Below are 25,084 nucleotides of genomic sequence, written 5' to 3' on the forward strand. Positions count from 1 at the left end.
CTAGGACCTGTTCTTCAATACAGGTCAGGTCTAGGACCTGACCTAGGGGCTGTTGGATTAATCCTTTATATAATCGATCCCTGGAGCTCTTAGGTAGCTGGGACTACGTAATCAAGAAACAGCCAATCAGATTGAGGGGTTCCTGGCTAAGCCGAATAGGGGCTTAGCGGCTCGTGGGACATTAGGTAATTGGAAAAAGAGCCAATCAAAACGAAGCTGAGCACTTAGCGCGGGGCTAGAGCGTAATATGGGTGGCGGAGGAGGGGTTGAGCGGGACAAGTACAGGAGTGCAACCAATCAAAGGCTTGTGCTGGGGACTAGCGGGGGCAATCATGCGCATTTGATTGGATGCAGTGCCTGGGTGGGCTTAGTCATCCTGCGTAGGGACCTTAAGACCGATTATTCAACTGACTTTTGAACTGATTATTGAACTGACTTAGGGACTGCTGGACCGACTGTTCAACTGACCTAGGGACTAATTAAGGGACTGTCCAACTAACCTTTGAACTGACTTAGGGACTAATTAGACTGATTTTGAACAGACTTTTCAACTGACTAAGGGACTGTTTTAGGGACTGTTGAACTTACTGTTGGACTGACTGTCCAACTGACCTTTGAACTGATTTAGGGCCAGGTTCGAAGAACCTGTTTAGGGGCTTAGAAATTAAGGGGTGTATTATATAAGGGATCAAGTCAACGTCTCCTAGGTCAGGTCCGTTGTATTATATAATCAGTTCTTCACCTTTAATTCGATTAATTAAGTAATCAGCCTTGCCTCAGCTTTGGACAACGCCTTAAGTAAGCAGCTGCGCGTGGACCACGGCTAAATATCGGAAAAACACCTAAAAGTCGGGTTATTGTGGCATCCCGACGGGGTGCCCTCCAGTATAGGTTCCTAGGAGGGGCGTAATCAGCCAGGCGGCAGAATTCCGGAGTAGGCAGGCGGTGACAAGTCGTCCAAGCTTAGGTACCTAGGTACTTCTCCTTATTCACCAACGCAAGGACAACCCACAAATTCTTTTGATGTCAACGACCCCTAGATCGTTGAATCAGTGATATTACTCTTGTCTGTAGCAATAGCGACAGTCAATATATCCGACACAAAATACACCTCTACCTTAGTAGCGCTTCGATATCATCGGAGTAAATTTCCGTAAATTGATGTACTCAATTCACCTAGTAGGATACACAATGTCTCGTAGTTCCAACCCACAAGACTCCCAAATTCATCCCCAATGCACGTAATAGCCAATTCTACGCATATGATGATATATCTCAACTAAGGGATTCATGCAGAAGCCTTAGATCTCTTTCCCCTTTTCACGCCCTTGCCCTTTTGCTTGCTCGTTGCCTTCCGAACGCCGTTTCCGTTATCCGCGTCTTTATCCTCGCCATTGGCCTCACCATCAACGTAGTCATCGTCGTCGTCGTCAATCGTAATCGTGTTCGTAGCCTTCCTCTTCCGCCGTCTTGATGGTGGAGCAAGGCTCTCGTTCTCAGGAGTAGCATCATCACCTTCTTCTGCTGCGGCTGGAATACCATCAACCACAGCCTTCGCGCGGAGCTTATTGACCGCCTGTGCCATCCGCTTACTCCCTTGAACCCTCTGCCTCGGGGCAAATGCCTCCTTGGCCCCCACACCAACACTACCTTCAAAAAATCTAGTGATATTACTTTGCGTGCCCTCTGCCTCACGACGGTTCATATCCCTTATGACCGGCACCAAGACCTCATCAGTGCGATCCTCACTCCACCCAATCGTACTCATTAGGAACTGACGCAGGCCTGCCACGTCCGGAACGCCCCACTGGAATTGTTCTGCGTCGGAGTCGACTTCGGGGTGCAGGTACGCCTCGAACACGGCCGGGCTCGGGAACCCGGGAGGAAGGAACAGCTTTGTACCTTGCGACTTCCGGAATTTCCTCCGAAACACCGACTTTTGGTCCGCTTCCTTGGGTCGGCCGTTAATTTGGACGTCCTGCCACCATTCTTTGAAATCTGCTAGCCCATCTCTACCGGGGAACTCGGAAAGGATCTCTACGGCGGTGACGGGTCCGACTCCTGGAAGGCCTTCCGTGTAATCAGAGCCTAGCAATTGGGCCAGTGAGATTAACTGTTCGCGAGAAAGAGAGAGTTCCTTTTCGAGATCGGACCCGAGATAACACTCAACAAATTTGTTACTATTGAACATGTTTTTGTATACTCGAGTACCGCCAAAGAGGAAGGTGTCTGAATCGTCTGTGACTATGCCGTCAACTAGGCCAAGTCGGACCAGCTCGGCACATTGAGCTTCAGCTTCCATTGGCGCGGTTACGTAAGGAATACCGAAAAATCGCAATAGCGCCTGGCATTCAGTTATCATAACCTGGGTGACCTCATCTGCATCTCTCCGGTCCTTCTTCTGCTGTGACCGTAACGCTTTGAGTTCTCGTTCGTAAGCTTCCTGGTTTTCTTTCTCAGATTTATGGTTTAGCTGACTGGCGAAGCGCGCATGTTCTTGTGCTTCTTCCGCCATTTGAACTAGTAGCTCTTCTTCCTCGGGATCACTGAATTCATTATCATCGAAGTCGTCACCGAAAATCATCTCATTACCATCATCTTCGGCTACATTTTCTGATGCATCGGGTTGCTTGACTACTTCTGGTTCAGGAGCATCCACATCTTCGAATACCGGCTCTGGGGACTCTGCTTGGGTAACGGTGTCATTGACGGTGTGGGTAGGCTCATCTGGAGGTTGCATTATCTCAACTTCTTCGAAGTCTGGTTCTGGCGACGCCGATTTGGACGGAGATTTTGCATGTACAGCGTCATCCATTGCCTCAACTTGAGAAGTAGTCTGCTCTTGTATAGCATCTGCGTGTCGTGTATCCTCGATTTGATCTTCCTCATCAGCAATTGGAGGATTAATTCTTGCTGTAGTAGCAGGAGACAGCCGTGGTGTACTTCGGTCTTCTCCACGTGGGGGACTTTTCTGACGAGGCGGTTGGGGTGCTTCAATGATCTGAATATCACTTTCGTCATCGGAAGATTCGATCTCAATTATCGCCTCTTTACGTCGTCGCTTCTCCTCTTCAAATGCGGCTTCTCGATCTTGCTCATTAATTTCACTCTCAATCGCTCTTTGGGCTCTGAGAGAGTCGCGGATGTCGGACTCATTTTGCATCATCCATGGCGGGAGGGGGCGGGCTTCCTCCCTTTCATGATTTACAGACTCTTGCGCTTTACGATCCACTATTTTACTTTCGTCGTCGTCCCGCACAAACCCGCCAGCAAGTTCATCGTCAGAATTTGGTTCCATATTAACATCCTTCTCGGCAACTCTCGTGGGAATCTGCTTATCCTTTTTTGCGAAAATGCTAGATCTCCAGTCTAATTTCTCAAACGGCAAAGGCCCATCAAACGGATTTTTCACATTAGGGACAGCAGGTACAACTGGTTGTTTGAAGATCGGAGCCTTCTTCTTCCTCTTTGATAAGGCTGCTCGTAGATCAACTTCGCTATCGCTACTCTCGTTGCTGTTTCGTCGTTCTGGCACGGGCTTAGGCACGGGCTTGGGCGCAGGCTTCGACACAGCCGCGTTGGCCCTATTGTTCACGATGTGTGCAATCATGCTGCCACTTGTAGTGGCAATCGGCTTTGATTGCTCAACGGCTTTTTGTGTCCATTCAGGGGCTAGAACATCTTCAAATGCTTCCTCCTCTTCCTCCATCTCTTGTTGTCCTGGTGAAGTTGCACCATGTTGATTCCTAAGAGACAGTGCAATAGCTCGGTTAAGATCCTCTTCCTCATCATCCACGAGAGGATTTCTCTCCTCATTCTGTGTCTCAAAAAGATCATCAATGCCGTTTGTGGTGTTTCCTCCGACAAACAACGAGTCTTCATCCTCGTCGACGACAGCTTGAGACTCTGCTCGGACTTTCGGCAAGCGGTTTATACCTTCGATAGGAACATCCTCAAAATCGTCTTCGTCCTCCCACTCGTCGTCCTCTTCCTTATTCTGGTATTGAAAATCCAGATTATCCACGTCGATAGGCTTATGTATCTCACCATGATCCCTCTCTTTACTGATAACACCAAGGGCCCATCCACCTTCAGCCCCATCATTCTTGACGAGGATGTATTCGCGATCCTTTTCTCCAGCTATTCGCGCGTTCTTGGCCAGAGTGAGATCAGTTCCCGTCATACCAGCTTCCTGCATAAGCCTCTGCGTCAAATGATTTCGCTCTCGCACTCTTTCGATCTGGAACCGCGAGAACGCCATCCTATCTGGAAACATGCCGTCTAATTGTTCCTTGCTTAAACCCATCCTCAACCGACTACGTATTCTAGCAGCATTTAGAATATTATACCTATCGACAGGTGGCAAGCTTTTGAAAAACTCGCCCTCGAAATCGATCTTGCTGAAATCGTAGACGTTGATATCCTCGCCGCTGTTAAATTGTCTCGCGTATTCTTCTAGCTCCTCGATACTCATGATACGTGGGTCATCCGGCTGACCCATGCCCTGGATGCTGTTGTTCAGGTCAGGTAAGTGGTATGCATCCTGCTTGAAGAACTTCCTGCTTTTTTGTCGTTCGGTCTGGCTCATCCCCAGCTCATCCACGTAGACCAACTTATCCGCATCGGGAATCTCTTCCACGGGCTCTTCCCTCTCTGTTTCTCTTTGCTCTTTTCTCCGCTTCCTCTTTTCATCTTCCTCTTCGATCATCCTCTGCATCTGTACCGCGAGCAATTTACCCGCAGTCCTCGCCGCATCCTCCCTTCTGCCCTCTCTCCTCTGTTTCCGACTCTTAATAGTCTGTCTCTTCAACGCGGGTGCGCCGCCGTCGAACACGAACACGGGGCGGATACCGAACCATAGTAGCTTGCATATGCGGCGGAAGAAGCCTACAACGTGGGAGTTGCGCAAGGCGTTACCCTCCTTGTCGCGCACGGCTTTGAGGAACTGGTAGATCCAGATGGAGGCATCGACGGCGAGCCGCTTTCGGTTGAGAGTTGCGAGGTTCGTGGGTCGCGCGCAGGGTTGGACCACGGTCCAGAGGCCGTTAACACCCATGATGTCGGAAGACTCGGGGGACTAGGGATAGAAACGCAACTTAATTCAATGATGTGAAAGGAAAAGGAACACTCATGTAAAAGTTAAGTGCGGACGCATGATGAACGGAGTTTATTTAAGTACTGCATACGAAAATTAAGTTAAAGGGTTCAGGGTACCAGTTGCCTTCCTCTGTAGGTAGCTTCTAGAGTTGTGGAGTTGTTGCCTGGAATTAGAAGCCATGGGTGAACAATGGCAATGACGATGACTCGACGCCGCACCGCGATGGCAACCGCGTCTTTAAAGTGCTCTTATCGATAAGCTCTACAACGCCTGCCCCTCTATATTCTTGCAGTTGTACCAGGGCAACTCTTCTAATTGCTAACATTTTAAACCTGTCCTCCAATAATCTTTCTTGATCTCGTGACGATCTGTCCGAGAATCAAAGTCTGTCGTCATGGAGGACAATGCCGAAAAGGCGGAGGCCGAGACATTCCTCAAGTCGCTTCTCAACAAGAACTTGCGCATCTACACGACAGACGGGCGCCTATTCATAGGGACGTTTAAATGCACCGATACCGTAGGTCCTAAGCTACCATATATACATACTGTAACCGCCTTTATGCTGATTCAAATTTTCACATACCTAGCATAGCAACGTCGTCCTATCGCTCTGCTACGAGTACAGGCAGCCGTCGCAACAGAAACTTGCCGAAGCTGCAGCCGCAGCAGCAGCCAGCGGCTCCGGCAAGGAGACGGTCACCGCGGACATGACATCGCGTTACTTGGGACTCGTCGTAGTCCCTGGTGAACACATCGTCAAGATGGAAGTCGAAGAATTCGCTAGCCAGGTTAAAAGCCGCTCGATATTCGACAGAAAGGACATTTACGGTCACCGATGACGAGGGCGCTGGTGTTAAGACGTACGGAGTGGAAACTCACGCCTTTGCATTACCTTCACGGCTGGTTAGGTCCTTATGATCTGAACCACGCTCAATCTTAGAAACAGCCCTTACCTAGAGCCAATCAACCTAAGAGGAGGTGCTCAGTCCAGGTAGGTGAGGTGCTTGCTGAGGACACTCGGTGATACAGCGAGGATGACTTGATGTCAGGTAGTGACATACAAATACCTATCTAGTGCATATGCTTGTCGCGTATGTGGGATCTACGAGGATTGTTGATGATCCCCCAATAGCAATACCCCAACGAAGAAAAACCATGTGCAGCGAGTTAGTTGCCTGGTTGCTTAATCAATAGAGCATATTCTGTACCATATTAACATAAGTAAACTCCCCATGAGAGACTGCAAAATGCATTGACCCGGCACCCTTCACCCCTATTATATCCTTAGACACATGTACTACCTGGGTCGTGTCTAATTGTGCTATTTAGCGTTACACAACAGAACCTGCAAACGCCATCTGCGCCTGAGACAATGATGGTTCCCAATTCTAGAACATCACCTCATAACTATGAAAAACTTAATGAAGTTTAATGAGAAATCCTGGCACCGTGGTGTCGTACTTAAGCTAAGGCAGCGTGAGCATGTTACTCAAGGGTACAATACCACGATTGATATTCTAATACAAAGTAGACTTCCTTCTCTCCGGTTTAACTAGGTCAGAATCTCGAACTGCCGAGCGAGACTAAGATAGCCAAGTTTGTCCTACGAAAAAGTTGAACCGTAGCTTCATAGCGTCTCCAGCGTAACCGTACTTTTAGGGTATAGCAGATGATCATGCTGCTCTTGGAAAACAAGAACTACTAGTTTGAAACTTTGCGGGGTCTCCAGACGAAGAAACATGCTAGCCCATTTTGAGGCTAGAAATCGGAGAAGGATGGTGGTGCTGGAGGAGCGGTCCCACGCTATGGTAGCTAGCCGAATTGTCCAAAGTGCGTCAAGGCTGAGCGTGGACGTTGATCGTACTTATTAAGTCACACCTCGTTATCGAATAACTCACCGAGTTCGCGAGACTACCGTGATATAGAGACCGTAACTCGTGGCAAAAGTCTAGAACATGGACGGATGCGACAATCGTACTATATTATGTAACAGCGATGTAGAAACAGATTGTCTCTGTCTATCAATAGGATTGGGACGAAAAGCCTTCCCTTACCTGGTGGTACACGAGTATGGATCCATACTCAGAGACACCATTAACCAGGACATGTTTCATCAGATCAAAAAATTGCGACAAAACACCGCAATGCCATAGCTCAAGTTCCACAAGTTCCCGAAGAGCCCGTGTACTCACCTACATCAGTGGAGTTCGGCTTATGTTAAAGTCACGTAAACCATAGAAATGCCGTAGGATAATCAGTATTATAGTACTAAATTCGTGTAGCTCATCTAGCTAGTGACGTATGAGCACAGCTCGTAATCAGAAAACCTCTGTTCTGAATGGTCAAAAACTCACCCAGTAAATGGCCGGTCTGAGGGAAAACATTGATTATCTCCCGCCTCAAGATACCGGAGGCTTGGGAGATGACAAATGAGGGGCCAATTGAAAGTCAGGTACAGGAAAGATCCAAGTCCTACCTGTATTACCAGGGTGCGTAGGAATATGAGGGGCAGGGACGCAATGTCAGGTGCAAGTGCCGACCAGGTGGTATCCATCAACGTCTGCAAGTTCGCCTATATAGATACGTCAGGAGCGATGCACCTGCATCGCTGCGTACAAAATCGAACCTTGGCCCCGGTTGTGATCCACAAGTGCGCTGGGCTTTGAAGGGTCTCATACTCGGTGACACTAAATTTATCTTTCCCCTTGTTAGTGTATAGCCGACAGGCTTGCTAAGGGTTTAGAGTTAAAACGGGCCAGCACCGCGCACACTCTTAATCAACTATTCATCAAGTCTCCCCCATCATGTCAATGTACACGGTACCGTTCGTCATTAACGGCGAGGAACGCCAAGCCGAGAATACCTTCGAGGTAAAATCCCCAGATACTGGCAAGGTCCTGCATCGATGCGGTATCGCAACGGAGGCAGACGTTGCCGCGGCTATCGAGGCGGCTGCAGCTGCTGGCCAGCAATGGGCAAATACGCCCGCGGCCGAGAGGCGGGATATTCTTCTCAAGGCAGCCGACATCATGGACAAGAGGCGAGACGAATTGGCCCAATATATGATGGATGAAGTCGCTGCAGCACGTGGCTGGGCTGACTTCAATCTCAACCTTGTTATCGACATGTACAAAGACGTAGCCGGACGAGTAGGAGCTGTAGAAGGAACCGTTCCGCCATGTCAACCCGGGCTCACTTCGATGGTGGTAAAGGAGCCGTATGGCGTCGTGCTAGCAATAGCTCCTTGGTATACATCTCCGAAATTATAAACTGACCTAAACCAAAAGCTAACCGCCCCAAGGAATGCGTCATACATCCTAGGTACTCGCTCGGTCCTCTTTCCCCTTGCAGTTGGCAATACAGTCGTCTTCAAGGGTTCAGAAACAGCACCGCGAACTCATCGTGCTATTGTGTCTGTCCTTAGCGAAGCTGGAGTGCCTAAAGGGGTGGTGAACTACATCGTCACCGACCCAGCCCATGCACCGGCAGTCACAGAAGCTCTCGTCACAAATCCGAACGTAAAAAAGATTAACTTTACCGGCAGCACGGCTGTGGGAAGAATAATCGCAAAGTTGGCGGGCCAGTACTTGAAGCCTGTCGTTTTAGAACTCGGAGGCAAAGCACCAGCCATCGTGTGGGAGGATGCGAATTTAGATCTTGCCGCAGAACAGGCCACGCTAGGCGCATTCTTCTTCTCTGGACAGATATGTATGAGTACGGAGAGAATCATCGTACATAAGAAAGTCAGCGAAGCATTCCAAGAGAAATTGCTCGGAGTTGTGGAGAAGATCTTCTCGCCCAAAGGCGATGCCTTGGTTCTAATCAATACTCAAAGTGTGGATAAGAACAAGAAACTCATAAAAGATGCAGTTAGCAAGGGCGCCTCAGTTCTGAATGGAGACGTGGACGCCGAAGAGATTTCCAAGACGAGGATGAGACCATTGGTGATTAGCAAGGTGACTCCCGACATGGATCTGTACAAGCAGGAGTCATTTGGCCCGTCCGTGAGCCTGATCGAGGTTGAAACCGAAGAAGAGGCACTACGGATAGCCAACGACACTGAGTACGGCCTGACATCCGCCGTTTTCACTGAGAATTTGCGGGTTGGCCTGAGACTCGCGAGAGGCATTGAAACCGGTGCGGTTCATATCAACAATATGACTATTCATGACGAGATGACATTGCCGCATGGAGGAGTTAAGTCGAGCGGATATGGACGATTCAATGGCTTGGCCGGGGTGGAGGAATGGGTTAGAACGAAGACCATCACATGGAGAAACTAGCTAGGTACCTGGCAGGGACTTTGAGAGTAGACGGGGAAATCATATTAGAAGAGAACTTAAGAACTGTACAACAACTTTCGAAAACGAGCAATTATTACTTATTACTATGATTCTCTTAAGAAGTGAAGAGAAAGAGAAAGAGAAAGGGAAAAAGAAAAAGAAAGGGATAAATAACTTTGAGTTTCAGCTGGTGCCTGAGAGAGTCTAAGACTAAAAACGTGCGTATTATCTACCTATACGGGTGGGGGGGGTTCCTTGACATTGTTGCCCCTTAATTGCATATTAGCAACCATTACCACTCCTGGCAATAGCTTCGACATGATTGCGTTAGAATAACCCTAAAACACCTTGACCCATCTAGTAATCAATTGATTAAAGTCAGGTATAAGCTGTAGTTATACTGGCCAGCCAGGGCTAAGATAACCACGTTGATATACTGTTCTTCTTAGGACACCATTTTACCTAGTTATCTATTACCTGCATACACCCATTATCTACGTAATATCATTATATAAAAGCACCATTATTTCTCTTATTGCAATAATTTCTTACTACTGCAATGATTTTCTCCCTGCAATGGTGGGTCTCGGCGGATCTCCGGGGGGTTTCACCAATCAAATCTCGGGGATTGAACCCAGGATATAAGCTCCAAGATCCGGACTTGTCCCACATGCGCGTAGATTCGTAAGCCAATTGGCCAAGTGGTCAAGTAGTGACTCGTAATACTGTAATACCCGTAGTATGCATACAAGACCTTAGGTTCGAATCCCACTTAGTGCATGTAAAAAGAAAATACTTAAATACTACAGCACCTTCCTTAATTAAGAAGGTGCACCTACCCTTTTTCCCTTTTTTCTTCCCTTTTTAAGCTAGCCCCACCATTGCAGGACAAAAACCATTGCACACCAAAAACGATTTTAGCTTAGTCACCCTTGCAATCAATTGCAATATATTCCTTTATACAATGGTCATTACTTAGTTATACATGTTATTGAAATATCCTGTTCGCGCTCCAAAACCCTTTTTCCTTAATAAGCATTGTTTTCCTACGTATATAATTGGTCGAAAACCCCTGTATTATTTTATAATGGATGTATATTTGATTACATATCATACTCAATATGCTGGAAACATCATTTTTTGCATTTATTATTTTAAGGATAATTTAGAATGTCCAGATCATTGCATAAGAATGTCTAGAAACCCCCCCCACCCGGGTAGGTAAGGTTTGAGACCACGATCATACGGCAGCCAGCGCTATTGAGGTAGCACCTGCAGTTGCAATCAATAGCGCGTAGCTGATTGGTCTAGGCTCCCCTTCCCACAGTACGTACATCTATAAATATGTCGGCATGCAAGGATTGGTGCCGGAACCGACATGTGAATTCAATTGCCATAATCATAACGTCATCTCGAAATATTTCTTGATATTCTATTTCCCCTCCTCAAACAACAGAATAGAAGGCGAACAATAATCTATCATGGGCGCGAAAGCATCAAAACCTGTTCAATCGGCGACGCGGAAGTTCCCCGCGAGGGCGCCCGGCAATGCCGCTCCACCACATACTCGACCACAGCCGTCGGCGCAACCTCGTGAACCCCGCCCTTCTTCTATGAAAGACGATGGTGAGTAGCAGTGCTTCAAGTGTCCCGCTATGCGCGTGGCTGACGTGCGGTATGCACTATGCGCAGCCATCAAAAGAGACAGTGTAGATCCAGACCCGAATCCTATGACAAACGCGGCGTTCTCGCAGCGTCTGAAGCAGATGGGCGTTGCGACACCAAACCCGACGCTATCGAATTCGTCAACCGCAACTTCTTATCCCGGCTTCCCAGAGCAAAAGCCTGGAGAACCTAGGTTCCCTCCATCAACCCAGAATACCACGTTGAACGCCCTCGAGGCGCGGCAGCGGTTGCAGGAACGTGCGCAAGCCGAGTATGAGGACAGGAGTCAGGGGAGTGAATTTTTAGACGTGGGGACTCTGACACAGGTACTCATCATGCAGGGACGAGGTGTCCCGCATGCCGATATCGAGAAGAGGTTTAGGCTTAAGAGAGGCGTCGTAGACAGATTAGGGCCTAAGGGAGTTACTGTGCCATATGGCCAAATCCTATGATAATACCTGGGAATAGATGGAAAAGGGGGGAAAACAAATCATAGCATTGCTAGGAACTTAAAAGTTTACTGGTTTTGGTGTATATTATGCATTCGAGATATATGAAAAGGTACGTAAAGACGCCGTCTTAAATACGCTCGAATATAAGTGCTTATCCCAACTCAGTAGCCTCAAACCCAGCCGCAAATGGTGTCCATTCGTTCATCGAGAAGGTCGCCCTCCAGCATATATCTTGTAAATCTACTTGAGATACCAATATCTATGCGCTCTACCAAGCGGAGTGCCCGCCATCGATACGTAAGTCGGCTCCAGTCATGAAGCGGCTAGCGTCACTGAGCAGGAACACGGCCGCGCCGCGGTAGTCCTCCGGTTTGCTCAGCTTGTTTAGCATATTCTGCTTGGGCCACTCAACACCTCGGTCCGGGAACTTCTCGAACAGTTTCTGGACCATTTCCGTCACGATATAGCCCGGCGAAATGGTGTTCACGCGGATGTTCTTGACTCCCCATTCCATGGCTAAGTTACGACTAAGTTGGAGTACAGCAGCCTTGGAGGCGTTATATACCCTAGTAGCCGGTTAGGTTTTTGGTGTTTTTAAGCATCTAATGAGAGGTCGGGACTTACGGGCAGATTAGGCCGCGGTTTGCGATACTACCGCTCATACTAGCGATTAGAACGATGCTTCCGGGAGTGTCGTTCTCGTACATGTATTTTGCCACGGCCTGCGCCGTCATCAACACGCCGGTAACGTTGACTCCTAACATACGGTTTGAATCCTCCGCCGTATAATCTAGAGCCGGAGTTTCCTGCTGGATACCGGCTGCTGCGATTAGGCCATCAATGTGGCCCTCCTTCTCGAAGACATCTCCAGTAATCTTCTGGAGGTTCGCGGCACCATCTAGCACGTCGACCTGATGGTAGTGCATTGAGGTGCCTAGCTCCTCTTTAGCTCGACGTGCTACTTTGTCATATTTCGAGCTTGAATTTGGTTCGGGTTGTCTGTCATAGACGTGCACTATCGTTTACTATACTCAGCTTTTTGTCGGAGAAAAAATTGTTCGTTGCTCATACCTGTAGCGCCTGCTTCTAGAAGAGCTTCGGCTTGTACGAGGCCGAGTCCTTGTGCTCCACCCGAGACGACAATAACCTTGCCCCTCAAATCGAATTCGGGCAATACCGATGGGCTTCCCTGAACCGGCTCTCGCTTAGAACCGAGTACAGTAGTGTTATGGAAGGATCTATGTGCTGGCCGATCTCCGGTAGGCAACCTGCAGGCCGCCGATCCCGTCGCCCTAGCGGCGGCAAGGCTGCATGCCGGCATCGCTCGCGGCGTGGCGCGGGCAAATCTGCCTATGGAAGGAGCAGCAGCTCGAGATATCCGCGGAGCTAGCGTCGTCATTGTGAGTAGATCCTGCTTTTCAGGTCCTAAGGTTCCTAGGCTTTGGAAGTCTCAAGGTACGTATAGGCCTAGGTACATAGAAATAGGTATATGTTCTCTAGCTGACTGAAGCAGGGAACCCCTGACCCAAAGAATGCAGGTTGATGTATGTCCTGTTGAAGAAAAATGACAACCTCCTAAGCTGAGAGACACAAGGAACCGGCAATGGCACGAGTATCCAAGAACAAGAAAAAGGGGTGTGTGAATGATGGAAGAATCCCATTGTGACTGAAGGTCTGCTCCCGTCGGGCTTCCTATATAGCAAAGTTTTACCCCCCTGCTCGAGAGAGCCATCGTGGGCCGAAGGCTCTTATCCGCCAAGGTGCTTCGTTACGCCCAAGCTTAGCCCCTCTTCCCCTTGTCTTTTCAGACAAAGCGGCGGACATACCTCCTAGAGCTACCGGCGAAGCAAATAAAAAAGACTGTGATGGGGGTCTCGCTCCGCTCCCCCTAGGGAAGAGAGGGGCCAAGAGCTCCGGTGTTGGAACGAGAGTTCAACGATTCTAGAGCTGAGTATAGCCATCCCCACTGGTACAGTAACATAGGAAATAACAGGCTTCGACTACCTAAGTAGGTAAATTGGGGTGAGGGGACCGGTGAGGGTATGAAATCCGATATGTGACTAAGACCGACGAACGTCTAAACCTGTAAGGTATAAAATCTGGCTCTCGGTGACACCGTAAGGCTATCAGAAACACGACAGCTTTGCTCTCGAAGCGTTACGAAGCCAGCATCACCCCCCACGTGCCTTTTGTTGAACAAAGAAAACCGTAGGTGAATCATCAGATAGACATCACGGGGGCAATAGTTTATAGGCTTCGGGTTGCCTATTCGGGCAATCCACGAAGGAATTGAGTAAGGTGGAGTTAATACGGAACCCGCTAGTCAACGTCAGGTTCATCCTTATTATAAAACATTGCACAAAGTTGACCGTATCCCGTAACAACTTTTATGATCACGTTTGAGACTAAGGTGCTTTAGTATGTTAGGAGATTAGGCTGGACCCTGCCTACATACACATCTAGTATCTCTACGGCCTGTCGACCGGACAAATCGGCGAGCGGTTGAGGGTATAATATTCGCTGATATCAACTCTACGCCACATGATCGCATTTTTTCGGTTCCGTTTCCATGCATCGCTGCCTCACCACAGATAAATACGACTGTGTATACAAGCTGCGCGTCCCCGCATTGCCATGCTTTTGCTTTTCCCCGCGATTTACTCTGGGGTCACAACGGTTGCAGATTGGAGGGTTCATGAAGAATGATCCAATGGCGTCTCCTTGTTAGGGAGTGTCAAGGTATCGGATAGGTTTAGCTCTGCTTACAGTTCCGCCACATTAGTCTCTTGTCAGACCGTTAGAAACAGTGATACAACAGCTTCTAGCGAGTCTTCGGCGAGATCTGTATATTCGCCTAGACATTATTTTCTGTATCCCCCCCTTCCGCGATTGGTAAGTCTGAATCTGACTCGCCTACCCGTCTGTTTGAGGCTTATACTTCGTTATTCCGGCTCCCCGTTGTTGACTTGTCAACTTCCAAGGCTAATTACCAAGATTGCCGGCCGGTTGCCGTCGAGGAAATGCGATAGATCAATTCGGCACTTGGCATAGTCATCGGAAAACGTAAGAATATTTTACCACTGGTCGGGTGTTTCTGGTACGGTCCCCCTACCCCGGCGCACATACAGCAAGGCCCCTACTGCAAGATATAGTTGACGAAAATGAGGAGTTTCTTTAATTGGGAAGCCGCTCGCGTTTTCAGGCTTCGAATCACGAGTCCTTCCTCGCAATCTGAGCTCCTGCTTCTAAGGGTCCTCCGGTTGGGTAGGTAACATTCAGGGTCTCACCTGTACTCAGAATGGATGCCTATCTCTCAGCCCTACACGCCTGCTGGGAGGGCAACCTATTAAGAATAAAAGCGCCTACGGCGGATGTCTAAATAATAGTTATTATCTACAGATAACCAAGTGAAGCCTCAATTGCCTCGGCCAAGAGGCAATGTCACTGTTTGTACATGCCTAAGCCGTTCAATAACCGGCAAAGACATTTAAGTGTCATGTGAATGAGAAGCACAAGGCCAGAATTGAAGACCAGATCGTACGAAAGTAGTCGAGGGACCAATTGCCGAATAGACGGAGCCTCGAGACAACTCAGAACATCGCCACCGTCGTGAAGTATTTCCCTTGAAAAGAGCGATTTTCATGATATCGGCCTCGTCGCTTGCTCTTTTCGTTGTCCCGGAGCACCAAGGTCTCAAATGGCTACAATTGCTGCCCAATATGTCGAGAAAACCAACATATCCAAACCCCAAATTCGCAGTAGACGACCAAGGCCCTCATCTAGAATCTGCGACATTCGGAACCCAAAGACGATCGCCTACAAGGAGTATCAGAAATCATCGTAGGTTAAAATCCAAGGTAGAATTTAAGATAATAGGGGGGTTTCTCTAGAACCCTAAGACTGACAGTGGCTACTACTGCCCTCCAAACATACATACCCCTTTACCCCTTTACCCCTTACTAAGTAGACACGGTAATCATTATATGGCCAATATCTGAAGGGAGTATGAAAGGATTCAAGGATCTGCGTAAAGAATGAGATGGGCAAATAAAACCATTGGATTGTGAGGAAACTTACGAATTCAGGTGGTTTGACAACATACGCACCTGGGCAACTAGGAATAATCTCGGAGTTGCGTAGAAGTATGAACAACAACGTGTTCTTAATCCATCATTTCGACCACGTTTTTGCCTAGATCGAAACACATATCTATTATTTCCGATCCGTAGTGCCGCTTCTTCTTAACTTGCATGTGACAGCTTTGCATGGGCTACGTATGAAGGTTGACCAAGGTACCTATAAGCCGGCTCAAACCGCAACCGCAGTTCCCCAAATCGTAACAGTTAACTGTTAAAAGCCCAATAACCGTCAACATGGGCGCCGTCCTCCAATGAAATGCAATACCAAACGGCTCAATTTATGGGGATGGCATTATGCCAGATAAGCTAACTACGACTCTCTCGAGTCTAAATTGACTCACCGCTATCACGGAAACCTGTTTTTTGATGACGTATGTGAAGACATGCTGTAATGTCTGCCAGATAAGACTCATCGTAACGTTGCTGGGTGAATAGTAAACCCGGTAGAAACTAATGTATCACTTAAGGGGATCATGTTGATGAATGCAGAAGGACCCAATGTCCCGTTGTTACAGCCAACACATACATCCGTAATCGTCCCGAAGTTGCACTGCAAGCATAGCGTCTAAAATGAGGACAGAAACTGAAGAGTTTCAGTATCTCCGCTCCTCAGATATCGAAAGAGGGATATTATTAAGGCAGTAATTAGTTCTCTAACACGTGAATATATAAATGTTCACCAGATTTGGTAGACGTAACCGTATACTCTCGTTCCTATTAGTACCTATATATGGATTTAGATAGGGTTTTCGGGAACTGTTCCTAAGCTTTATCCTTTCTGCTGGCCAATAGTTCCATCACACATGGTATATATGAATAAGTAAATTTTAGGACACGGTATTAAGTGAAGGTGTAGTTCTCTGGATGCCGTTTAAGGAAGGCGTACTTTTATGAGGCTAAATAGCTTGATACATTATAATTAGTAACTAGTGTATAGACAGGTCTAATGCGATCGATCTGCAAATCATGATCAAAGGAGAAAGGAAGTCGCCAATCAAACAACTTTATCTGAAGCCAAGCTCTAAGTATCCCCTTTAAGTGGTACATGACTGCAAGTCAGGGATTAAAGAATAGATATACTGCTGGTAGACCAGACCCATTATACTAAAAGTTTCAACAAGCCAATGGCATAGGAGATACATGGTTTCACACCTACTTTTCCTTGCCAGTCATACTGCCGATGCCCTGATCTACAACTGCCAACGTGGGATGAGAACCCTGCTTTTATGGGTATAAGTCCGTGTTTAGGTGTATTCTACCTACCTTCAAATCCCCAGCCACAGCCATTGACCAGTGGAGGGGATAGAGACTAGGTATTATTCCAAGGACACAGACCTTTATTCAATTTCACACTCATATGTCAAATTGAAGACTTGCTCAAGACTGTAACTGGGTTTTCGTATTTGAAAGTAGGATTGTTACGTAAAACGTACCGGAAAGACATGGTTCTATGAATGTTGCATAAGAAAATGGAACCGATAGGGGACGGATGGACATAATAGCTGTTGTAGCCGCTTTCCTTGCGAGCCTTCGTTGACAAAACATGTTCCGGGGTTTTGACCGTGCTGTCTGTCGTATGAAGAATCATAAAGCAACGTCGAGTACCCAGTCTGATTTTTTATTAAAACAAAATCCTTGTTAATACTAGCACCATGGAGGAGATACTGATATTGCCAGCGTGTTTGCTATGAAAGATATTTAATCTACTCTATTAACTTTATACAATAGTATGTTTAAGCTGAAAAACCTCGGACTTCAGAATTCAATATGACGACTTACGACAAGCCACACCAAACCTTTGCTTCACTAATTAGTGACTAATACTTTCTTATTGCATATTACTAACAAATCCGTTATTACAATATGGATTTAAGACTAGGATACCCGATAAATGCATGCATAGTCGACACGGTGGAGGTCTCAAAATTAGCCCCCACAATTGTACGTACTCCAGCTGCGCCACAGCAAGGCAATAGGGAAATAGGGATCTCCATCTTCAGCCCTTTTTGCGCGAGGCTCTGTTTTACTGTGTACTTACCGTCCGGTATCTGATTTTCAGTCCATTCCCTATTAGACTTTTCATAGGATCGAAGCCGTAGTCTTCATTGAATGGCTTCGTTGAGATTGTGGCCTTTATGCAGTCCCAATGGCACGTGATGGGGGCTCGAGGCTGACGGCTGTCTGGTGAGTTACATCGTGGCCCTGCTATACCTGAATACCGGCTAACCTTTGAGATAGCTTTCTTGCCTCATATATCTGGCTATCATGTTCCTTACAGAGACATTCATTAATAGGTGCGCTCTTCTTCGTGATGCCCCCTCACCGTAGGCGTTTGGGGACTTACCGCCTCACATAGATCAGCCACGGCTGTCTTCATTCTTACTCCTTTTCATTTCAGGCACCATAGCTTTCATAGCTAGCCTGTTTTCGAAATGGCTCCCCGGCGCAGATGGAAGGTTTGGTATGTTTGGATTGCTTTCTAGCGAAGAAACGACTTCTGACATGAGCGACAGATTCGGAGGCTGTTATAAAGGGAATGCAGTCCTCCCTTCCACACCGCCCTCGACGTTTTTATGTGCCTTGTATCATATTTCTCATCGTTTTTCGACTAGAGATCGTGCATAAGGTTATGCGCGACTTTCAATGTGCCGCCGAAGGCATAGAGGTAAGATATACCTCTAACCATCGAAGCAACGACATATGAACCTAACACTTTGCAGGCTTTTCTTCCTGTATTTCTAGCTGCTCACGAGTTCTTCTCGCATCGTACGAGCCAGGTCATGTCTGACGAACCGGAAGACATGTGGGGCAGCCCTTTAGAAGATTTCAAGAATTGGCTCATGAGCTCCCCGATCACTCTTCTCTTCAGCACTATTCTCTTTAGCTATGGTGTTTTCATGGTGGGAGACCTCACTTCAAGATCTACTTATTTTTGCTCCACCTTGGTGAATCAGAGCTCATTCACTATACTCATACAGTGGCTGGGGGTTTTCACTGACGCCGTTATCTTGATCATGTTATGGAGGGTGCTTTCGTGGGCGAGGACCACGAGAAGCCGCCTCCGAACTCTTGGCGGAATTCTAATTTTATCATCCCTTGGCGTCTCATCTCTATGGATGGTAGCGCGACTTTCCCAGCATCAAGAAATTATTGGTCACCATCCATTCAGGGGGATCGGTTCTCTCTACTTCTTTGACGTTTCTAGCACGGCACTCCTCATTTCTACTCTCGTTATATCGACGGCAATGTGGATCTGCGACGCGACAATATTAGAACCTACAGCTATCGCAACCTTTACCTCTGGCTTGCTTGGGAGTGTTCAAAATGTTCTGTTGATCGGAACATATCAACAGACCACGTCCGGCCAACCACTGTTGGTACTATTTGTTATCTCGGTTGGGTTCATTCTCTTTACTTATGCAAACAACATGAGATGGATTATCTTGTTCAAGAGGGTATTTCTCCTGCTGTTGCTTGCTTCTCTATTCATCACATCGGCTCTCTACGCTACGTTCAGGAGCAAGCATTTGGACCGTCACCCTGTTGACGATCTCGTCTATAAGAACAGGGTGGAAGCTGACCGTTGGCTTCGGCACGCAACTGTCAGTACTACCCTGAAATTAGCGGTCACCGAATACAAGGACCGCCACCAAGGGCGTGATCCACCGCCAAACTTCGACAAGTGGTTCGAATTTGCACAGCAACGGAAGTCTGTTGTGATCGATAGGTTCGACCAGATCGAAAGGGATATCTTGCCCTTCTGGGGCATGAAACAACAAAAGATTCAAGAGGGCCTGAATCGACTGAAAGTGTTACCTGATGTTGGGATCATTACCATTGCAGAGGGAAAGGCGTCTCACAACCAGCTAGCTGACCCTACGCACAATGTGATATTGGACGAAGCGGTATCGATGATTTCAAAATTTGTCGAATATCTTCCTGCTATGTCTATTGCTATCAACATGAAAGAGCGGCCTAGGATTTTGGTTCCTTGGGACGACGTTCACAGGTTCATTATGGCTGGAACTAAACCTCGGTTTCAGCTTCTTCACCCTCGCTCACGGAACCGCCTAGTGGACGAACCTAAGCTAACAGACAGTAATGCTGTTGATGTCTCCAAGGAGGTTCTGGGATCAACTACCCAGCCATACGTATCTCCGAAGAAGTTTAGACAACTTGAGGCTTTGGCATGTCCTCCGGGATCAGCTGCCCGAGGAGGCGTGCATTGGGACACGAGGGATTTCTGTTCCTCATGTGTCAGACCTCACTCGGAAGCGCAGTTCCTGCAGGACTGGGAAATGTTCCTTGATCCATGCCACCAACCGGACATATTCAACCTACACGATTTACATACTACACCTCATCTTCACGACCTACACCAAGATCTCTTGCCCCTCTTCAGCAGATCGAAGACGGATAGTTTCAACGATATATTAATACCGCTCATACGTCCGGTGAACGAGGAACACGACGAGATCGGCTTCGATCAGAAGAAGGAAATCGTGTTTTGGCAAGGGGATGCTAAAGACTCGCAAATCGTGACCCCTCAATCCCTACTCGGCGGGCACCGCCACCGACTAGTACATCTCGCCAACAACGCCAGCGCCGTGGATCAGGTGTCCATGCTCCTCGACGTTCAGGTCAACAAGAAGGACAAGTTCCAGTACGAGACAACGCAGCTCAAAGAGGCGAACGGTCCCCTGCCTTTCGAGTTCTCGTTCACCAACACCGAAGCCTGCGACGACGCTAACTGCCAGCTCCTGCAGCGGGAGTTCGGCTTCAAGGAGCCGGGCAAGGCCCTCGAGAATAGGTACGTGGTGCTGCTCGACAGCGCGGACGGGCCGCCACAAGACCTGCTGCCGACGCTCCGGTCTAATAGCGTGCCCGTACTATCCTCCGTTTTCCGAGAGTGGTTCACGGAGAGGTTGATGCCGTGGGTCCATTTCGTGCCTGTGGATCTCAGATACCACGCCCTGCACAGTACGATGGCGTATTTCATCGGCCTGAAGAACCGCGGCCCGATTAATGGGAGAGTCCAGACTACTGATGGTAGACACGAGGACGCACGGTGGATCGCGGAGCAGGGGCGTAAGTGGGCTGATAAGGCTGTTAGGAGGGAGGATATGGAAGTTTACTTGTTCAGACTCCTGCTCGAGTGGGGGAGGGTCGTCGACGAGAATAGGGATAACTTAGGCTTCACGCTGTAAGTGTAGCCTAAACTGGCGTACATAATTAGGGAAGGTGTCTGTAATTATCACACGCGTGTTCACAATACCTGGAATAGCTAAGTGGGTAATAAAATAGAGGCGTTTCGTGGGTACCTATATCAAACTTGTTCACATCGTATCATGTCAGTGGCGTCCTTGTTTGCTACGGCAATATACTTAGTACCTTTAGAATATCAACTAGCGGTTTCTAGAGTGTTGACTCACAGTCCCGGCGTTTGTACCCAGGCAACAGCCGGGAACAGACATAAGTGAAAACGCCACGATATGCATATCCGTATTGTTGACGGCTGTTAGCCAATATCACTCGGATAAGTGTGAATTTCCGTGTTTTTTATTCGTGAACTACAGGATTAGGAGACTAGGAGGTTTAGATTTGTGAACAGCGTTAAAATTGATTTGCTGGCGCCCAATAATATGGTCGTATGTGAACATTATAGTATATAGAAAAGCAAAACGAGAGAAAATTATCTAAGCTTGGCGCGTTGGGAATTCATAGTCAGTCTGTTGGAGTATGTGATAATGAATACTTAAGTAAAGAAATCTTGCCATTTTCTATTTTTTTGCGAGTATCATCCCCTTCAACTCTAGAGTTTTATTCTTCGAGGTTTTCTAACATGATGGGATTGAGCCATAGCAAATATACTATTGATGTTACCGTAGATGGTGACATGATCAATAAGCGGCCTCGAATTAGCGAAGAGGCAATGGCTACAGGGCCCAACAAGTCCACAGTCAGCCCCTCCCGTGTGGGCCTCGAGCTTCCAAGAGTCCATATCGAAAACGAAAGCAATAAGGGGAATTTGGCACCGATCAAGGTTGAAACTTTGGAACCCAGCCTAAAACCACCTGTACCACTTCTCCAACGGCTCCAAATCCATGAGTGGGACAATGACGAAGATAATATTACGGTGGTGGATACCGATACCTCTGAGCTCACATGGTCTGATTGCGGATCAGAATATAGAAGCAGGGAATCAAGCTTAGGTGAAAAAGACGACGACAATGACGACGACATGTATATGGTGATCCATGATGGTCCATATGCTGACAGCATTCGCGAGCTGAGACGGAAGGAAAAGTCCCGTTTCCCTGTCGCTTTGGTGGTAAAGCTAGAGACCAATCGCCTGAGAAAATTGAGCAACCCGGGCGTGCGAAACTCCCCGTCGACGATTGTCCCTCCTTCCAGAGGCTTTGTGATCATGCATGTGTCAGACCCATTGACTTCTCCTACTGGGGCAGTTCACGAACGAGAACGTGCAGTGGTTGGGATAGCCCAGAGTCTTGAGAAAGCCAATATCGAAGCTATGTCATACTTCTGCCACCATCATCACGGGCACATGTGTGGCTTGGATGTGATAGGAAATAGCCGACAGAACCGTGTAAAATCACCATTCATGGAGGTCAAGGAGTATAGTGGTATACAATCGTTTGAGGCGTTCCATCACGCCAGTGGCACAAGGGATTGTTCGGCTTGGGGTGTTGATCCAACGGGCTGCTTGGGACTCTTAGCTGTTCACGGTATGAAATGTTTTAGCATGGTTTATGTGAAGGAGACATACTGGTTCGCTTGAAGAGAATGTCTATTGGAGGCGTGAATTGAAGAATTAGGTACTGTGTTCCCTGAGGCTGTATGGTCGGGGTTTCAAGGTAGTTTTAAGTAGTTGGTTTTTGTATTCGCAGAGAAAGAAAAGAAAAAATGTTATCATATCAGAACACTTGCTCATGAGATGTATGTCTTCTAGCACCTGCTCTTTATGTTGTTGCAATATGAACCGTGATATTGGTGTGAAATGGTTGTTAATGATTGGTTGGGGGTTTGGTGTGGACGTAATCCCTGTTCATGCGGGAGGCGTAAAGACGATTACCTAACACAGTATTGTTTCACAAATCAATTCAATACTTGCATAAAGCTTCGTTTGTTGAATTATTGCATGATGTGACGTCGTGTACCTGACAGGCAGCTTCTCTCGACATTGCTCCCCACTTCGACCAATCCAATCCCGCATCACCAACTTCACAACTTCACATCTCTCACCTCCCACCTCGACGACGACATTGACGACGACTACTTTCCCCCCTTTTAAGAAGCATATTTTGGCGACAACATATTGCGACACATTTTAAACTGCTGTCCTATCATTCATGGTCATCAAGTCTCAAGTACCCCAATTACGAATTAGGCTGCGGCGATATTTGAACTGAGACCCCACCGACGATGGCGGTCATTGACGAAGATACATTCTCCAGCATTCCCTGGAATAGCAGTAACAGTGCTTCCGATGCTGCAGAATCAAGCTCTTCAACGCCCGTAGTAAATGCAGAACCACCGACCGCCGAAGACCAACATCATGGAGAAGACCTACAACTCCAAGACCCCGGATTGTCCGGTGACATATTAGAGTGTACCGTTTCGGAACCTCGCAAGGAGCAGGATGGCACCAAAGACGCTTTCGTATCATATCTGATTACTACTAACGTAAGTGATTCTATAGAATACTCATGGTCTTGGAAGCCATTGTACTCACTATTTTCTATAGTCAACATTTCCCTCCTTCCAGAAACCCACATTTACCTCCCGCCGTCGCTTTACCGATTTCGTTTTTCTTTACAAGTCTCTTTCTAAGGACTATCCTGCATGCGCCGTACCGCCTCTTCCCGACAAGCAGCGCATGGAATACGTGCGAGGAGATCGCTTTGGCCCGGATTTCACCAATCGCCGAGCCTATTCCCTACAACGCTTCCTGATGCGCCTCACTTTACATCCTATCCTCCGCCGAGCTCCTATTTTACACACTTTTCTGGAATCCCCCGACTGGAACGCGACTATGAAATCCCGCGCAGCTAGAACTAGCACAACCTCGGAGCAAGGCAGTAGTGGTGTCTTCGACAACTTTGCTGACACTTTCATCAACGCATTTACCAAAGTCCACAAGCACGACAAGCGATTTATAGAGGTGCAGGAGAAGAGCAATAAGCTGGACGAAGATCTAGGGCACGTTGAAAAAGTTGTGGCGCGGGTAGCCCGACGGGAGACGGACATAGAGACGGACTTGCGAGATCTCACGGAACAATTCCAGAAACTCATCACACTTGAACCGGGAGTAGAAAGCGCCGTTCACGGCTTCGCAGCTAGCGTGGAGGACACGGCAACCGGACTCAAGAAGCTGCGCGAGCACACGGATCAGGACTACCTCGGCAGCCTGCGGGACATGCAAGCGTACAGCCAAGCGCTGAAGAACCTGCTCAAGGCGCGGGAGCAGAAACAGCTCGACCACGAGCAGCTCACGGAGTACCTCAACAAGTCGACGGCGGACCGCGACGCGCTGGCCAGCGGGTACGGGTACGGCAGCGCGGGGGCGCTCGGGGGCGCCGGCGGCTACATCCGGTCCAAGATCGAGGACGTGCGGGGCGTGGACCACGAGGCGAGCCGGCGCGAGCGGCTGCGCAAGCTGGAGATGCGCATCGACGAGCTGACGACGGAGGCGGAGCGCGCGAAGAAGACGAGCGAGGCCTTCGACGAGGAGGTCGTCAAGGAGGTCGTCGACTTCGAGAGGATCAAGCGGATCGAGCTGAAGAGGCAGTTCGGCGGGCTCGCCGACGCGCACGTCGAGTTCTACGGCGGCGTCATCGACGTCTGGGAGCAGTACGTCCGGGAGATGGAGAAGGAGGGCCTGAGCGAGTCGGCGTATACGGGTTGAGGGGATGGCGATGGCGATGGTGATGGGAGGGAGCTTTGCCGGCATGCTATCGAAACTGGATGGCCGGATTTCAACTGGTGGGTGGTTTTGTTGTGCTTCGCCTAGCCCGACGACCTGCACCTCAATTCCGAGTAAGCTAGCGCTATTCACTTGATTACTTAAGTTGCGCAAAGCTTATCAATCAGGAATATCTTACGAACTTCCATCGATGTTGTTTCAAGGATCGAGATAGCAAAATCTGAGATGGCGTTGAAGAATATGGATTGGACGGGTGGATGGACGGATGTACGTACCTAAGCAAGCCGGAGTGTAAGCAAGCAATGGAACGGAATGAATGAACACTAGGGAGTTTAGGGGGGTTCATACGGCGTTGAAGGGAAATTTTGAGTCGTGCTGTCTCATAGAAAAAAGAGAGGAGCTTTCCTCTTGTTCGTTTACATATCTACAAGGTTACGCTCTACACTTTTGCACTCTTATGTGGGATATGATATCCTTCGGGGAACTGTGCTGTGCGATTGGTA

General features: G+C 48.1%; 8 protein-coding genes across 8 annotated transcripts; 6 read left to right on the forward strand and 2 right to left on the reverse strand.

The window, feature by feature from the left end:
• Positions 1 to 1,035: 1,035 nt before the first annotated feature.
• Positions 1,036 to 5,301, reverse strand: F4807DRAFT_443060 (PIN domain-like protein). The gene has a single exon (XM_047999526.1). It carries the CDS (start codon positions 5,054 to 5,056, stop codon positions 1,289 to 1,291), a length of 3,768 nt encoding a protein of 1,255 aa, XP_047849889.1. The 5' UTR covers positions 5,057 to 5,301; the 3' UTR covers positions 1,036 to 1,288.
• Positions 5,302 to 5,345: 44 nt separating this feature from the next.
• Positions 5,346 to 6,311, forward strand: F4807DRAFT_443061 (Sm-like ribonucleoprotein). The gene is made up of 2 exons (XM_047999527.1): positions 5,346 to 5,615; positions 5,686 to 6,311. Exons 1-2 carry the CDS (start codon positions 5,493 to 5,495, stop codon positions 5,935 to 5,937), a joined length of 375 nt encoding a protein of 124 aa, XP_047849890.1. The 5' UTR covers positions 5,346 to 5,492; the 3' UTR covers positions 5,938 to 6,311.
• Positions 6,312 to 7,902: 1,591 nt separating this feature from the next.
• Positions 7,903 to 9,381, forward strand: F4807DRAFT_453983 (aldehyde dehydrogenase; the record flags this gene model as incomplete). Its single annotated transcript, XM_048000520.1, has 2 exons — positions 7,903 to 8,345; positions 8,400 to 9,381. The coding sequence occupies 2 exons, from the start codon at positions 7,903 to 7,905 to the stop codon at positions 9,379 to 9,381; spliced, it is 1,425 nt and encodes a 474-aa protein (XP_047849891.1).
• A 1,481-nt stretch (positions 9,382 to 10,862) lies between these two features.
• On the forward strand, positions 10,863 to 11,498 carry F4807DRAFT_464662 (uncharacterized protein; the record flags this gene model as incomplete). Its single annotated transcript, XM_048002163.1, has 2 exons — positions 10,863 to 11,007; positions 11,074 to 11,498. 2 exons carry the CDS (start codon positions 10,863 to 10,865, stop codon positions 11,496 to 11,498), a joined length of 570 nt encoding a protein of 189 aa, XP_047849892.1.
• A 268-nt stretch (positions 11,499 to 11,766) lies between these two features.
• Positions 11,767 to 12,897, reverse strand: F4807DRAFT_464663 (putative 5-keto-D-gluconate 5-reductase; the record flags this gene model as incomplete). The annotated part of the gene is made up of 3 exons (XM_048002164.1): positions 11,767 to 12,064; positions 12,123 to 12,513; positions 12,570 to 12,897. The coding sequence occupies 3 exons, from the start codon at positions 12,895 to 12,897 to the stop codon at positions 11,767 to 11,769; spliced, it is 1,017 nt and encodes a 338-aa protein (XP_047849893.1).
• A 4,712-nt stretch (positions 12,898 to 17,609) lies between these two features.
• On the forward strand, positions 17,610 to 21,046 carry F4807DRAFT_283059 (glycosyltransferase family 90 protein). The gene is made up of 5 exons (XM_047994708.1): positions 17,610 to 17,821; positions 17,876 to 17,931; positions 17,994 to 18,098; positions 18,151 to 18,302; positions 18,358 to 21,046. Exons 1-5 carry the CDS (start codon positions 17,784 to 17,786, stop codon positions 20,842 to 20,844), a joined length of 2,838 nt encoding a protein of 945 aa, XP_047849894.1. The 5' UTR covers positions 17,610 to 17,783; the 3' UTR covers positions 20,845 to 21,046.
• A 226-nt stretch (positions 21,047 to 21,272) lies between these two features.
• F4807DRAFT_443085 (uncharacterized protein) lies at positions 21,273 to 22,675 on the forward strand. The gene has a single exon (XM_047999528.1). The coding sequence runs from the start codon at positions 21,480 to 21,482 to the stop codon at positions 22,434 to 22,436; it is 957 nt and encodes a 318-aa protein (XP_047849895.1). The 5' UTR covers positions 21,273 to 21,479; the 3' UTR covers positions 22,437 to 22,675.
• A 181-nt stretch (positions 22,676 to 22,856) lies between these two features.
• F4807DRAFT_443088 (uncharacterized protein) lies at positions 22,857 to 25,025 on the forward strand. The gene is made up of 3 exons (XM_047999529.1): positions 22,857 to 23,341; positions 23,403 to 24,694; positions 24,749 to 25,025. The coding sequence occupies exons 1-2, from the start codon at positions 23,081 to 23,083 to the stop codon at positions 24,561 to 24,563; spliced, it is 1,422 nt and encodes a 473-aa protein (XP_047849896.1). The 5' UTR covers positions 22,857 to 23,080; the 3' UTR covers positions 24,564 to 24,694; positions 24,749 to 25,025.
• The last annotated feature ends 59 nt before the right edge of the window (positions 25,026 to 25,084 follow it).

This window comes from Annulohypoxylon truncatum (genome assembly GCF_022578515.1).
Source record: "Annulohypoxylon truncatum strain CBS 140777 unplaced genomic scaffold F4807scaffold_43, whole genome shotgun sequence".
NCBI lineage: Eukaryota > Fungi > Ascomycota > Sordariomycetes > Xylariales > Hypoxylaceae > Annulohypoxylon > Annulohypoxylon truncatum.